At 41.5% G+C, this 16,693-nt stretch overlaps 1 protein-coding gene across 3 annotated transcripts in view; it reads left to right on the top strand.

Annotated features, from left to right (window-relative positions):
• SMS (spermine synthase) overlaps positions 1–4,984 on the top strand; it is a 44,271-nt gene extending 39,287 nt beyond the window's left edge. For 2 of the 3 annotated variants that reach the window (XM_033120089.1, XM_033120099.1), the window contains exons 10-11: positions 2,906–3,021; positions 4,474–4,979. In XM_033120089.1, the coding sequence (XP_032975980.1) occupies positions 2,906–3,021; positions 4,474–4,513 (156 nt within the window). In that variant the 3' untranslated portion in view covers positions 4,514–4,979. Of the gene's footprint in view, positions 1–2,905; positions 3,022–4,473 lie in introns of all 3 variants that reach the window. The other variant, XM_033120080.1, reaches the window with a different exon arrangement.
• Positions 4,985–16,693: the final 11,709 nt, after the last annotated feature.

Raw genomic sequence — 16,693 nt, 5'->3', positions numbered from 1 at the left:
GAAGCAGCCGTCGCGTCAAGAACGCAGGGTGGCTGGGTTTGGGATGTACTGATGTAATTGCCACAGTGTAATGTTTTTAAACGGCCACATGATATGCTCAGAAGATGCCCTTGATTCACACCCACTTCCCTTCCCCAAGCGTGTCGCTTAGAACTGGAGTAAAGTTAAAGATGGGATGAACATGTTGTTTGGCCTGTCGCTTGGTGATTGACAAAAGCCAAATGTTCCTGGCTAAAATTGTTTGCATCAAAGTAACGAGCTCCTGATGTCACTAGTGTCACTGTGGCTGCTTGAAGACCGCCTTGTCAGTGTGCCACAAAGCTGGGGAAAGCATCATGGAGAGCCTGGGATTGAGCCTGAGTTGGCCCTGGTGGTCAGGGGAATGGAAATCTGAATCTGGGGAAGAATCGCTTTCATGGGACTAGGTGGCAGGCAGGTCCCAGGACTTGACCTCCCTCCCTTCTCTCCTCCACTCCCTATTGATACTATGTTATTTGATAATATAAAAATATGTATGTGACCTTCAGGTAAATTAGGATGCAAAAGATCAGCAAACCCTTCACTCCCCCCAATGTGAGAATTGAACATTATCAGTACCACGACACAGTTACGATCGAACATTATCAGTACCACGACACAGTTACGATCCTCCCTAATCCGTGCCCACCTTCTAGAAGTAACCCATCTTCAGTGTAGTTTTTTTCTATTATTCCTTTGCTGTTCTTTATAGATGTTTCACATGTGTGATTTACTGAATCATTATGTTTACTTTCATTTGCTTTTGAACACGATAAAAATGGTTTCATTAAGGATGTATTTATTCTTCTGTACCTGTTTTTTACATTACAGAAGTAATATATGCTGTTGTTTAAAAGATGGAAACAATACAGAAATCTAAAGTAAAACAGTGTCACCTACACCTAACATGGGGCAAGAAGAACTTTCTAGAACAAAGCTGCTGAATTGAGATTTACCCCCTTGGAGTGCTCTTCCCCCCGCCCCCCACCTTGCCCCCTTATTTCCTTTCATCCTTGATAGGTGTTTAATTCTCTGCTATTAGGTTTTTGTTCTGCATTTCCCATGTGCATTTCTTAAGGAAAAAAATGCAGTTCCATTTAAATGCACAGGAAAGTGAAATGTATCACGTTACTTTTTTTGGGTACATGTCTATTTGTGGTAAGTTTTTTCTTTTTCTAAACTGGTTTTTGACAGTATTGGGGAAGAACAAATTGGAAGTATTCTATTTCCTTACCACATTCTCTGTAAGAGGTTCTCCCATATACCCTCTGTAAAGAGAGTGCAGTGTCAATTTTAAGATGGCAAGGGAAACCATGGAACTGTGTACCTCGGTGGCCTTTCTATTCTATAGCTTTCCCAGTGGTGATGTGCTCCCAAAACAACCGGGCAGTGTTTTCTATTTGTGAATCTTAAATTACACATGTGGTGTTTATATGCTCTCATGGTGAACTTGATGTTGAAACCAAATTATATGCTGGTGAAGGGAACTTTGGCCAAATCCCACTGCAAGACCCTAGATGATGGGTTACTAAACAGGCTGACAGTGAAGCACGACGTCATGCTGAGAAATGTGCTAAGTTAAAACCGTCAGGGCCTACTCTCAGAATAGTTCTGTCTACCCGCTTGCCTGTGGCTGGCTGGTTGGTTGGTTGGTTTTGAAATGCCATCCTCAAAAATGCTTGCATCACAAGCTGCCTTTATTTGTGAATAATTTTCATCTTACATTACACTTGGCCATTTTGAGGCAAATTGATAGTGAACGTCTTATGAAGGAATGGCATCAGCACATACATTCATTAGTCTTCCGAATGGCAGGAACTTCAGAGTTAAAAGGAAATAGGTGGTACTTAATACCCATCTTTTCTAAATCCGCTCTGAAAGCGCTTGGGGGACAATTGTGCTAAAATGGTAGACCCTATCCCAGACCTACTGAATGAAAATCTGCTTTTTAGCAAGATCACCTATGAGCCATATGTATGTTAAAGACTGAGAATCACTGCTGTAGAAACACAGCAGATGCTGTGTTCATTCAGCAGCTCTACTATGTCTTGGCCAGCATCTCTGATTCTCTTTACCTTTATTCTTCATGGTCACAGAGTGGCTGCTGCAGCGCCAAATGTTACATCTATGTTATAGGCTAGAAGAAAGTTGAAGGAGTGGGTCACTCTATTTATCCTTGATTGTCCAGAATAAAAAACTTTCCCATTAGCCCCCAGCAGTCTTCTGTATCTCATTGACCACCCTGAGCTGCTGGGGAGGCTGAAAAAGCGGTGGCACAAAAGAGAGAAAAGGTAGAACAATGAAGTCAAGAGAAAATGTTTGATAAGGAGTGGAACTGGACAGTGTCCTTAGTGTATATATCCTGAATCGACTTTTGGTCTCTCTTGCCTTAAAATAAATCAGATTTGGGGGAAAGCATGGGGGTATGAATATAGTTTTGTGCCAACGTCGTAGATTCTTACGAGGGTCGGAGTTGAAGCCATTCTGGAAATTGAGAACATTGTCTTTTTGATACTTCATTCTCAACACAATGGTGACTACTGGGAAAACTTACTTTGAATGGGTTATGTGTATGAATCTTTGCTAATTGCATGGCGTTGATACAATGGATGTGTCACTAATGAGAAATTGGTCTCACTGCTTTTGTGTTGCTTCCTACTCTAATCATTTGAAATGGCTTGGTAAATGAGGTAGAAGGATAATGAGCTAATTGATCTATAAATAGAACTCCATGCAATTTGTGAAAGTAGAGAAGAAGCCTTATCTCATTTTCAAAGATGAACTTTTATCTAAAGCTAGAATTGTCGTCTATTAGTGACTTTCAAGTGAGTGGGACCCTCAGCAGGACTCAGGAATGCCACTGTTTGCTTTTCTCTCTTTGATTTAGGGGAACTGTGTCAATTTGACGGAAGCCCTGTCACTCTACGAAGAACAGCTCGGGTGCCTGTATTGTCCTGTGGAATTCTCAAAGGAGATCGTCTGTGTCCCTTCGTACTTGGAATTGTATCCTTTGACCATCGTGTTGCCAGATCAGAACACCCAAGGCAATCCCATGCCAGTCTAACATTTTAAATAAACAGAAAGAATTAGCTCTGTAGTAGAGACGGCCCTGGTTTTCAAACTTGGCTGCACCTGGGAATCTCCTGGGAGCTTTAAAACAATACTGATTTCTGGGTCCCACCCTCAGACATTATGGGGTGTGGCCTGCCAACAGCTCCCCCGAGGTTTTAATGTTCAGGCACCACTGTTCTTGCAGATGGTCCCAGAGCTGCAGCGTCACCTGGGAACTAGTTAGACATGCAAACTCTCTAACCCAAACCCAGCTTGCTGCCCAATGAGAAACACTGGAGGTGGCGCCCCGTGACCTGCCTTAAGCAGCCCTCCAGGAGATGAATGTGCGCGTTAAAGCTTTCAGAAGTCCTAGTCTAAAACACCACCTCACCTGCAGGCAAAAAGACTGGAAGACATGCACTATGCTTTCTTATATTACAATTATCTTACTTGAATATTAGTTTCTACACTTCACTTGATTCTGATTTGCAATAGAAATCAAGAGCTAAAAATCATGCTGAGGATCTCAAAGTAAACAGCGTTCTCCGTTAGTTCCACTTAGTAAAGTTAGTCCAGAGGAATAAGAAAACCGGAGAAAAACCAGAATGAGAGCATTGTCATTGGAAATTTATAATGCGTTTCCTCTTTCTAAAAGTCGGGCTGTAGGCTGCAGACCAAAGCTCCCTTCCTTTAGGTGGCAGAGTTTCCTGTGACTGCTGCTGGCTTGCTGTGAGGCCCTGGCCCGTGAGAACTCTCCAGGGTCCTCCCTGGGATGAGCTGAGTGCTCTGTGCTTGTTTCGCAGCCGTGTTCTTTGTTGGCCTGTGGAAAGCTTTGATACCTACCAACCATGCACCTTTCCCATGGTTCTTCTCCAGAGCATTTTTTACAGTCAGGTCTGTGTTTATCTGTGGAAAGATTTTAGAAATCGGTTGATTACATTCGGAACAAAGGCTTCAGCCTTCTGTCGCCCCTACTGCTCTTCTCCCTCCTTCCACCTTTCCCCCCCCTTTTCTTCCTCCCTCTCCTTCTCCACCTCCCACCTTCCCCGGTCCCCATCTCTCACCTCCCTCTTTGTCTCGCCCTCCCTCCCACCCCACCTTCTCGCATGAATTCCCTAGAACATGTTAGAGATCTTGGAAGCAGTAGTGTTACCTCAGAAGAGATGTGCATGCCTTTACCCTCTTCTGTGCTCAGCCCCAGCCACCCCCCCGCCCCCGTGTCACAGGTGGTGAGGGTCCAGGCTGCAAAGGGGCCTTATTCAAGAGGCCTTAATTCTCATGACCACTATGCTGTAAGCTGTGAAGCTTTCATCCATCTTCCAGTTGCTAAGCCAGCAAACAAATTTTAAGTGATGTCTGTTCTTCCTTGAATTACCTGCTTTTATTCCTTGACTCCCTGTCCAGGTGGGTATTTTACGCTGTTTGGAAGAAAGCTAAACCTTGAAGATCAATGTCCCCTAATCTGTGTGCTGCAAATAGCCTTCCTGACCTTCATATGCTGTACGTGACATCAAAACGAGTCAGGCAATTGATTGTGAATTCCTTCAAGTTTTCTTTTTTAATTATTTTTAATTTAAAAAAGCAAATGGAAAATGTATATTTTGATGAGCTAGGGTGTTATTTTTTGAAAGTCAGCTGAAGGATGATTAGATAGCATAGCGAAGGCTGCTAAATGCACTGAACCCCTAGAATGTGATTTTTGTTACTTTTTTTTTCCCCCTTTGTGGGCTTTTTTGGTTTTGGTAGACTTTGAATTTGGTTGTTTGGAGGAATGAGCATCATTATTTTGTTCTGGAGGAAATTCTTGATGGTGTTTCTTTCTCCCAAAATTAATTGACGTAGATATTAAAATTCGGTGTTTATAAGAAAGTTAAAAAATAAATTAGCAATGCTTTGATTAAAATTACAGATGAGAAATTTCATGTGTCTGTTCTTTTATTTCAGTTAGGTCCCCTCTTGCTCACGTCTGAGCACACAGAACACAGGTGCCTTCTGGTCTTTTTTTAGTTCTGTTATATCACTCTGCGCCATTTATCTCTTTATAATAGGGTAGCCTTGGGGCCTTTTTTGAACACTAGTAATGACTTCCATTTACCATTGTGGTAAATGATACACAACCTGTTACATTCACCAGTTCTTCATTATCAAATTGACCTGAGGATAGGAAAAGATTTGGCCTTACTACTGTAAAGTTAAAAAAAGTCAAAAGCTTATTTCTATTCCCACTCTTTCCCGGTGTATTAGATGTGGAAATAAAGATCATTTTGGATCGCTGCTGTGAAGCTTTGGGAAGATTCTGGATGCACAGATAGGGGATAGTTTGTGGAGAGGCCGGCAACAAGAGTGACTTAAATTCACCTAAGGGAGTGTGTGTAACTACCAGCTTGGTAGTGTATTCGTGGGGAACAATCCGCATCTAAGGTGAGGGTATACTGACTTGGACTGTTAGACATCACTGGGTTATTCTGTTGTTTTTATACAAGTTTTATGCTTTATCAGTGGAAAGAGTTCATTTATGGGGAATTTGCAGTAAGCAATGCATTAAAAATAAAATATTCATTGTCCGTTTTTAGATAGAATTAGTGTCAACCCAGAACATTCTTCCTCCCAAGATAGATTCATGGTATCTTAACAGATATTCTTTAAAAATGAGTGTATGCCTCCGTTTTTTCATTAGATTGGTATGGGAGAGGGAGCAATAACATAATAAGAGTTAAAAGTCTTGTTGGAACTAGATTGGTTTTCAGCAAATATTTTTCTTGTGCATAAAAGTTGAAAACGGCATTGATAGAATTTAATCCTACCCACCCCTCAAACTACTTTATAATGCTTTGCAAAGACACTGTAAACTATAAGCCTAAAAATGCTGGTACTGTTACTGTTGGAACACTGTTTTGGGTTACTGGAATTGGATTTGTTGCATATTAGAAAAGACACCAAGTATATCTGGTGTCTGGATATGGTCTTGACTAATATGGTTGCATGGCTTATGCTTGAAGACTAGCTTGGGACCTAGGCTAAATCCATTGACAAATCGGGTGGCACACAGGTCCTGCCAAGAGATGCAAGTTACAAAGGAGTTGGAGGTGGGTCAGGTTGTACCAGACCATGGAAGATGCATTCAGGAGTGCTTAAGGAATGTGGTATGGAAGGAAGAAAGGAATGGAAATAAACATTTTTATTTTGGATGATAATGGTAAATTCTGACCCTACTCATTTCTTCGTATTGGAGAAAGGATGACGCCTGATTATTTTTGAACATTTTTGTAATTGTTTTAAAAGAAAAGCATTCTTATTCTAAACTTGGATAACTAAAAACAACCTCTACTTTTGCTGCATTTTTAAGGAAATGTTATAAGATCTAAGCACAGTTTTTTTACTTTAATGGCTGTAGTGTTATACAGTGTTACAGTCTCCTGTGTAATCTAAAATAGAATATAGTAGTATCATGTAGCCACTTTTTAATTAAAGATAGATCTAGCTGTAGTTTAAATTTATCCAGCACATCAGCAGATAATCAAAAATTGGTTTATTAAAAATAGAAGACGCTGCTTTCTCCTGAAAATGTGATTGAGTATTTTAAAAACTTGATTAATGGTCTCGAGGAGGGCTGGGTTGACAATGTTTTACTGGGCTAGAGCAGTACCGATATCATAAGAAAAATAGAGTACTATTTCCCATGCAGTTGAATAGCCCCCTTGCTTGCGTTAGCAGTTACCGACATAAGAGTTTATGCTTGTCTCGACAAACTGATAAATTTCATTCTCCTCCCGTGACTCGTGGGACAGGGTGCAGGAAGTGTGTGTGACATTGTATATCACTGGCCTATATTTAAGGCTCTAGAGCAGTGCAGCTCAAAGTGATGTCCTGCGACCAGTTCTTGTTTTCTAAGCACTGTTCCCTTTCTCAGGGAAGGAAGCAGTCAGTTCTTCGAGTGATAAGCAGCTCCTTCCTCACCTCGGAACACCGCTGTCATTATTTGATAGGAGCTGCTGTGTGGCCTTGAGGAAACACTTAACCTCCTTCTATCACCCTGTTGCCGAATGTCTTTTTGTACCAAATCATCTTTTACATTACTGTGCTTTTGGTGAATAAACCAGTTTCATTTACATTATCTTGATCAGCCTTAAAATAGCTTTGTGAACTTGATGTTAATATCACCGAGTAGGCAGGCAGTCAAAATGTGAAATGTGCCTGGGGTCCCATGGCTAGTAACCATTTGAATCCAGGTTCCAGCATTTCGGAATTTGCTGTCTGAAAGCCGACATCAGTCTTACCCTTTTTGGTACCTTGGACTCCTTTGGCAGCCTGATGAAACCTGTGAGCCCTTCCTCAGAAACATGTCTTTTAGTACACAGAGTAGAAATAATTACATAGAAACAAGTTGTGTTGTTTTTCAAAAATTTCTCATTTAATATTTGTGCTTTAATAACTTGTTACACAGCTGGATCTAGTGGTGGGTTGGATACCATAATTTTAAATAGTAATGAACACAAATATTTATACGCTCCACAGCTACTAAAATGTGTTAAGAATGCATCTGATTTATTGACAGTCATAGGTCCTGCCAGTACTAACATGGTTTGCCACCTACATTCATGCTTAAAGGAAATGCAACGTTTCAGTTAGGGGTTAGTGAAAATGAACATAGAAATCTTTTCCTGTCCAAGTTTAGAGACACAGAATTCTGTCCATAGACCCTATGTTAAGAATCCCTGGCCTACAGTTTTTGCTTTCATTGTACGGGAAGTGGTAGGAAAGGAACGGTTGCTGGGTCCCTTCACCCTCCTGTCAGAACTTCAAATCAATACTGGCAGAGCAGTTCTCCTCGGCCAGAACCATTTAAAATCTCAATTACCTAGTGCAGTCAGTCCACTGATTTCTGCTTTACTCATTATTTCAAAAATGAGAAATAGAACATGGGCAAGAAATAGTGCAGTGCTTTTGGAAAGCTATTTGAATACTCTTGGATGTGATTTCCCTGTGCAATCAGATGATAAATGTGACCGGACAGGTATGCTTACCTCCTGTATCTGGGGGTCCCGGAGACATCCTGGCCAGCTCATTAATGCAGATGGTGTGCCCTGGCAATAGCCAAGCATGTGGTGGTCATTGCAGTGAGCAATTCCTTTATGAAGCATCAGGGAACAGGCCCCTTTCTCTGCAACTTTGCACAGGAACGTAACAGAATCAATGCGTCAGGCTCTCGGCATGCCTGAGTGCGCGCGCGCGTGTAAAGCTCGGTTCCTGACTCCGGCCAGGCAGCAGGGCCACTGCCCTCGTCTGTTTGAGGGACATGGTGGCAAGACAGACTACTCCTGGCTGCTCATGCTCATTTGGAGGCTGGTCCTTGACTCCAGCTGGGTAAATCCAGAAGGGTTTGTGCACTAAAATAATTAAGCATAGTGATAAATTGTAAACCATCAAAAAAATGGAAGTCGTGAGCATGTATGTAAAACCAATATACAGAACAATGGGGGATGCAAATGCACACATAAGGTGCTTACCATAGAATGCTGAATGCCAACTAGTTAAGGGGGAGGGAGTGCTGAATTTGAAAATGAACATTTTGTAATCACAGTGAAGACTGAATCAGGCAAGAATCATCCACTGATGAAAAATCTTGGGGGAAATTTTGACAATGACCATATCTATGTGGCTTTAAATCTCCCACAGATGGCTTAGGAGGTGTGTATCAGTTTCCTATTGCTGCTGAAACAAATTACTGCAAATGCTTCCCTAAAATAACACAAATTTATACAGCACTGGAGGTCAGAAGTCTGAAATGTCTTACAGGGCTCAAATCAAGGTGTCTGCAGGGCTGGTTCCTTCTGGAGGCCCTAGGGGAGAATCTGTTTCCTGCCTTTTCCAGCTTCTAGAGGCTGGTAGCATTCTTTGGCTCTTGTCCTAACTTCAATCTCAAAGCCAGCAGCATAGCATCTTCAAATCTCAGTGCCTCTCTTGTCACATTGCCTTCCCTCTGACCCTTCCTGCATCCCTGTTTTAAGGCCCTCTGGGGACCGACTACATCGGACACAGCTGGATGATCCACGACAATCTCCCCAATTCAAGATGTTTAACCACAGCTGCGAAGTCCCTTTTGCGCTCTAAGGTAGCACATAAGGTTCTTGAATTATGGTGTGGATATTCTTAGGGGGTCGTTCTTCAGCCTACCACCCATGGCAAGAGAAAAAGTAACTTTAGAGTGGAGAAATTGAACAGGATGGACAGACAGCCTGTGCCTCTGATACTCTGTGAAGGGTTCCTCACCACCTCTGCGGTATTTGGCTAAGAATGCCTTACCCGAATGAATTAGGAGGAAACATTAGCCCCTCAAATGAAATACGTTCTATTTAAAAAAATGCCTGTATTCTTTAAATAATGTCAAAAAAGACAAAAGACTATGAAAAGGTTTCCAGATTAAAGGATGCTAAAGAATCATGGCAGCTAAATGCGATACTTGACCCTACACTGGCACCCATATTGGTGGGAAAATACGGTAAAAGGCAGTAGTATATCAATTGACACATTGGAATATGAACAGTAGTGTCAATACAAATATTGTATCAGTATTAAATTTACTGAGGTTCTTATTGCAACTTCAAAATTATTTCCAAGTAAAGCATTAAACATTAACAAAAATAAGGAAGGGCTGCTCTTGGCACAGTTGGTCTCCTGTCTATCTGAGGGGCATGATAGCAAGGTTTTTGGACATAGAGTCAAAAACCTAGGAGGAATGAGGCTCAAGGGACCTGCGTAGCACCCAAATAAGCATGTGTGGCTTTTAGGGTCTAGCAGTATAATATGGTGTTAGTACAGCAGCAGAAGTTCTAGGGACTAAATCGTGTCTTTGAGGCTTTCTGACTGCTGCACGAAGAAGAAACCAGAAACCATTCTGCGAGGGCTCCTGCAGGAAATCTTGGAGGCCAGGGGAGCGGGGCTCTGCCCAGGATGTCTGCTGTGATCCAAATCAAGCAAGAGGCCAGCAAGGGTAAGAGGATGGTGTGGGAGTTGGCGTGCGGTCCTCACTTAGGTTCTTGTGGGTCCTGCTGGCTTCGAGACAAAAGGCCTTGGGCAAAGATTTTGCTTCAAAGACCCCAGAGTTTCTCTGCTATTAGGTGTTTGTTCCTGAGCTTCTGCTAAGACACTGCAGGTCATGAAGGGGTTTGTTTTCTTTCACCGTGGATGTGGCAGAGGAGGAAAGGGGGGGAAGGAGGGGATCAGAAGCCTTTTTTTTTGTTTCACTTAGGCAAAGAGCCCTGTATTATAATATTTTAAATTTGAAAGTAGCATCACGTTGAAAAGCTACTCCATTAGTTTTACGAGAACACTGGCTGAGGACTTTAAAAGGTTCAGTTGGAACAGTAGTTGTTGTGCTACTTAGAAATGGGAATGAAAAAACTGGGACAGTGCTTCTCAAACTTGAGTATCCATAAGGATTACCTGAGGATCTTAAAATAGCCTGATTCAGTAGGTCTGGGGCAGCACCCAGGAGTCTGCATTTCTCACAGTGTAAGCAGCAGACGTTGGTGCTGCCAGGCCGTGGACCACGCCTTGAGTAGTCCTGACCTAGAGTGCTGGTAAGGGGGAAGCCAGATGGGTAGCATTGCAGAAACATGCCTGAACCACTGCTGAAAGGAGATGTTTGAAATATCAACTTATTGTTACAAGTGGCTTCAAAAGCAATAGATGTTGCCATAGTAATTGCTAAAATGAGTTCCTGTTTGATTTCCAAGGGTTTGAAATGTTCTCATGGATCTTGTTAAGGCAATTGGGTAAACCATTCATCTGGGGCTCCAATTTTAACCTCCCAGTCCTCACCAAAAGGCATTTATGTATACTCCCAGCATTTGAAAAATGGCAGAAGTGGTGGTGGATGGAGGCCAATTAGTGGAGACTTGGAAGCAATGAGCAGTGCAGAAATTTTCAAATCCCCCCTGCAATTCTGAAAGGATATGGGGACCCCGTCCAGTGTGTAGATGTTGCCTGCACAGCTAGAAGGTTGTAAACACAAGGATAAAGGATTATACTTTTTATTCAACTAAACGTGCAATTTACTGAAGCCTGGATTGTACTTTGATTTCACGGGTTTAGGTAAGTTTATTTCCGTGAAGAGTAAAACCAGAACAAATTTCAATTGGTGCCTGAGTCTTTTTCATATTTATTCAAAATACAAAGAATAATAAGGGGAAGAATTACAGGATTCAGTTGTGACATTGTATTAGAACAGCTTTCAGTAGTACTTCTTGGCCACTTTGGCTGTAGCCTCTGCAGAGGGTCACAGAAGACACTGGGATATAGTCAAGGCAGTGTGTAGAGGAAAGAACGTGAACATGTGGGCAGCCTCTTAAACAGCAAGGAAAAAAAAAGGCTGCATAAAACACCAGCCCAGCCCAAAGCCACAGGGCACTATGAGGGTGCTGGAAATAGAAGCATGAAGGAGTAAATGTAGACTTACTAAGCAGAAGGCTATAAAGAAAGCACACGTTTCAGTTAAGGGATGGGTAGAAACGGAGGTGATTTACTACAAGTGCTTTGTAAAACAAACATTTGGAAGACAGCAAAACCTAATTTTGCTGTTAACAGCTGTGTAAAAAAGATAGTCTTAGATTTTCCATTAACCAAAAGGCCATCAGGTCTTTCAGTCTTAATTACTCCCCCACCAGAAAGACATCTGGGATGGTGTTATGGTTGAATTGTATCCCTCCAAAATGTTGAAGTCCTAACCCCCAGGACCTGTGAATGTGACCTTATTTGGAAATAGGGTCTTTGCAGGTGATCAAGTTAAGAGGAGGTCATTGGGGTGGGCCCTTATCCAATATGATTGGTGTCTTTATATAAAGGAAAAATTTGGACCCAGAAACATGTATGATGTGAAGACGTGCAAAATGCCATTTTACAAGACAAGGTGTAGCTGAGAAGAAAGGCCTGGAACAGATCCTCCCTCATGGCCATCAGAAGGAACCAACTCTGCTGGCATTTTGGTTTTGGACCCCTGGCCTTCAGAACTGTGAGACAATACATTTCTGTTGTTTAAGCCACCCAGTTTGTGGTACTTTGTTACAGCAGCCCCAGGAAACTGATACAGATGGTCTTCAAAATAGACAACAGATGGAGAAAGCTTTGTCTATTAGCTACGATTGCCATAATATTGCATAACAAGCAAACCTGAAATTTCAATAGTTTATACTAACAAGTGTTAATTTCTCTCTCACCCATCTATGGATTGGCTGGGGTTCAGCGGATCCAGAGCCAGGCTAGACTCTGCTGGGCTGTGCTCCAAGCTGTGTGTTGAGTCTAAGTCTGCTCCACGTCTCTCAACCTCCTTGGACCAGTAGCTATCTGAGACATGTTATGGTGAAAGACAGGAGAAGAGGGCCAGCAAGATGACGCAAGCACATTCCAACCTCTGCCATGTCTGTCACTCCCCGTGGCCAAAGCACATTGCATGGCCAAGCCCAAGGCTGAGAGGCAAGGAAGTATGCTCTGTCAACCATGAGACCATGGCCAGGATATGGATGACAGGGGAGTGAAGAATTGGGAACTCTAATTCAATCTAACATATTTAACTTTAGAATTGAATGTCAAATTCAAAGAGTGCTCAATGCCCCCCTGTTCAGAATTCATAGTGTTTAAGGAAATAGGAAAATGTCTTAGAGATGGCGACATAAATTGTCTACCTTGACTGTGGTAAATGTGAAGACAGAATTTTAGAGCCCTGTATCACACTTGAAGTGAAGCAGTCAACAGATGGCTTCTTATTAGCAAAGAGATGATAAAATCTTTAAAGGGAATAACCAAAAGCACTAACAGGTACCTTATAAGTAAAATGGTACTGTGAATTGTACGGACATCCTACATTGGTATGAGATGCCAAAGTTTGTGGCTCCCTGGAAGGAATACTTTTGGAAACAGGAAAGATGCATATTCTCTTGGTAATTAGGGAGGCTGAAACAAGACTGAATTGTATTCAATCCTTGGACACGCAAGTCAAGAGTTACAAGACAGTATTGTTGCTTCTTTCCACTCCTTGCTTTCAATAGTAGGATCAAGGCTGGCTTGAGAAACTATCCTAAATTTTCAGGCATAGAAGTCCACAGTGCTTCACACATACTTAACTGATTTCTACAGTTTACTCATCACATTCAAGATAAGCAATGCCAACTCCTGCAAATACTAGTTACTTCTAGGATGCAGGATGTAAAAGTGGTTTTATACATAGGCTTTGGGCCTGGACCACTGGCTTCAAATCCTGCCCCATCCTGGCGCTGGGACTGTGGCCCTCTGTGCCCTCTGTAAAACAGATAATAATTGCACCTCTGTCTTAGTTCATTCAGGCTGCTATAACAGAACACCACACTGACTAGGTGGCTTATAAACAACAGACATTTATTTCTCACAGATCTGGAGGCTGGAAGGCCAAGATCTAAGGGACATGTTTGGTGAGAGCCATCTTTGTGGTTCATAAACATCTCTGTCTCCACGTGGTAGGAGGGTCAGGGGAACTCTATGGTCTCTTATAAGGGCATTAATCCTGTTCATAAGGGCTGTAAAGTACCCTCATGACCGAGTCACTTCCCAAGCACCCCCCCTCCTGATACCATCACATTGGGGGTTAGGATTTCAACATAACGAACTTGGAGGGACACAAACTTTCAATCTATTGCAGCCTCCCTCTGGATTGTCATGACGGTCAACTAAAAGAATCCATGCTTAGATTGGTGCCTGGCACAGAGCAAGTGCTCAAATGTTAGCTTTTATTATTTACCAACAAGTATCAGGTTTCAAAATTGAGTCATGTAAAATCACAATTTATACCAGTGCAGTCAAACTGTCCAATGTTGGGCCATTGCTGCCTTTAAAAGGAATCAGGTGGTGGGATGTTAAAGAATACTAAGTGCCAAGAGGACATACAGATGGCAAACAGACATATGAAAAAAATGCTCAACCTCTCTAATCATTAGAGAAATGCAAATAAAAACCACAATGAGATACCACCTCACCCCAGTCAAAATGGCTATCATCAATAAATCAACAAACAAGTGCTGGCGCGGATGTGGAGAAAAGGGAATGCTTGTGCACTGTTGGTGGGATTGCAGATTGGTGCAGTCACTGTGGAAAACAGTATGGAAGTATCTCAAAAAACTGGAAATGGAACTGCCTTATGACCCAGCAATTCCACTCCCGGGTATCTATCCAGAGAAATCCAAAACTCTAATTTGAAAAAAATGTATGCACCCCTATGTTTATTGCAGCACTATACACAATAGCCAAGACATGGAAACAACCAAAATGCCCATCGGTAGACGACTGGATTAAGAAACTGTGGTACATTTATACAATGGAGTACTATGCAGCCATAAAGAAGAAAGAAATCTTACCATTTGCAACAACATGGATGGACCTAGAGAACATTATGCTAAGTGAAGTCAGTCAGACAGAGAAAGACAAATACCATATGATCTCACTTGTATGTGGAATCGAAAGAAAAGAATAAATGCACGAACTAATTACAAACAGCTTCAGAGATATAGAGAAAAAACTGAGGGTTGCTAGATGGGAGGGGGGGTGAGGATGAGGGGGAAGGTGAGGGGATTAGAAAACAGTCGGTAACCACAAGATTGCCACGGGGATACGAAAGTCAGTTTGGGGAATATAATCAATAATGTTGTAAAGATTTTGTAGGGTATCCGATGGACACTTGTCTTATTAGGGAGACCACCTCAGGGAAGATGTAGATGCCTGATCACTGCACTGTACACTTGAAGTTGAACAATAATGAATGTCAACTACAATTTTATATGTGTGTGTATTCACAAGAAGCGGAGTGCAGCATTAGGAACAGAGACAGTGGAAATGTAATGGCTGTGTGCGATGTCAGAGGGGTAGTGGATGGGGGAGGGGGGTTGTCACTGTGTGAGGGATAGAAATGATAAATGTCTATTACATTGTTTGGTACACCTGAAACTAATAAAAAATATAAAAAAAAAAACTAAGTGCCATGCCCACTTCAGTCTTTACATTCACCAAGAACAATGATACACATTGGTTTTATGTAATTTTTAAAAACCTACTATAGTTGTCCAAAATGCTGTGTTTTTTTCTTTTAATTTCTGCACATCTCTTCTAGGTAACTAACTGGCTATATTAAATGATAATGGAATGGAGGCAGTGAAATAGTTAGAGGTTCTTGATGTGTCCTGGAAGGGTTCATTTAAGGGGGATTGGGTGATCTTCCATTTGTGTGTTAAAATTGGTTAAGGTTAGATATTTATGTTACGCAAGCTCTTGGAGAATAGGGATCGTGTCCTGTTGAGCTTTGCATCCCCAGAGTTTTAGCAGGTACACAGTACACAATGAAGAGAGAATGAAAACAAATGATCAAAGAGATACCATGAAATGTATAATAAGCCATCAAAAAGATAACGTATCTGGCAGTTTGGGTTTAGAAGATGCAGTACCGTACAAAGACTTAGCCGGTTATTCAACATAACAGTAAGAATAGTGACTAATTTATGTTTTAACTCGGCATTGATATATGGAGAAAGAAATTAATAACCAAAAAAAAAAAAATGACCAGCCTCCCTTTCATGGGATAGATGCATTTAACCAGGCCTAAACCCACAGGCCTGCAAAACTTGGGAGACTAATGCCAACATCTTCACAGAAGAAAGCAATGGAGAAGTTGGAAAATATTCACATGATTATGGGTTTTTGTTATGTGCCAAAGAGCTCCTTTAAAAACATCACTCCTTTAAAACATCACTGCATGTGAAGGGCTAATAAACAAAAGCCATCAGAAGTTAGAAAGGTACTTGGCAGTTTATCAGAGGTGACCTACGCTGTATCCTTTTCCTGTCTGTTACTCTCCACTGCTTGGCTCCTGGCCTTAAATGTGCAATTCCTTTAGAAAAGGCACGTCCTTTGTAGACAAAAAACCAAAAACCAACCCCCCCCCCCCAGCTCTTCCTGTACCTCTCACATGTTTGCTTCTCTAGGCTTCAACTTTATTAGATGTTACCAAATTGCTTCCCAAAGTGTTGTACCGATTTACACACTTATGATCAGGGCATGAGAGCTAAAGTGGTTCCATTGCCAACACTTGGCTTCGTTAGACTTTAACATTTTTGCTAGTCTAGAGGTGTGAAGTGGTAATTTCTTATGGTTTAAATTTTCATTCACCTGATTACTAATGAGGTTGGGCGCATTTTTATAAGTTAATTGGCCAGCCTGTGTTCCTGTGGAAAAAATGCGTGTCTTCTGTCCATTGGCTATTGAGCCTTTATTTTCCAATTGATCTCTGTGTTTATATCTTCAGTATAATAATCCAGTGTTGCTTTTTTGTTACACGTACCTGCCCCTCAGTCTGCCCTTGTGAAATCTTTTTCAGATGCATTTTGTTTTAATTATATTTTATAATCATCAGAAGATTAGCTTTGGCTATAATGTCTTTTCATTTATTAATGGTATTTTTGGATACTCATGAGTTTTTATTTTAATATAGTCAGATTTGTCAATCTGTTTCCTTTATGGTTTGTTTATTGTTTCTCATTTACAAAAACTTTCCCTACTCCAATTTTCTCATATATATGTTTTTCAATATTTTAAATCTTTGCTTTTCATA

The sequence above is a fragment of the Rhinolophus ferrumequinum genome, chromosome X (genome assembly GCF_004115265.2).
Source record: "Rhinolophus ferrumequinum isolate MPI-CBG mRhiFer1 chromosome X, mRhiFer1_v1.p, whole genome shotgun sequence".
In the NCBI taxonomy this organism is placed as follows: domain Eukaryota; kingdom Metazoa; phylum Chordata; class Mammalia; order Chiroptera; family Rhinolophidae; genus Rhinolophus; species Rhinolophus ferrumequinum.
The sequence above is the reverse complement of the archived record's forward strand: the minus strand, read 5'-3'. Positions and strand labels throughout refer to the sequence as shown.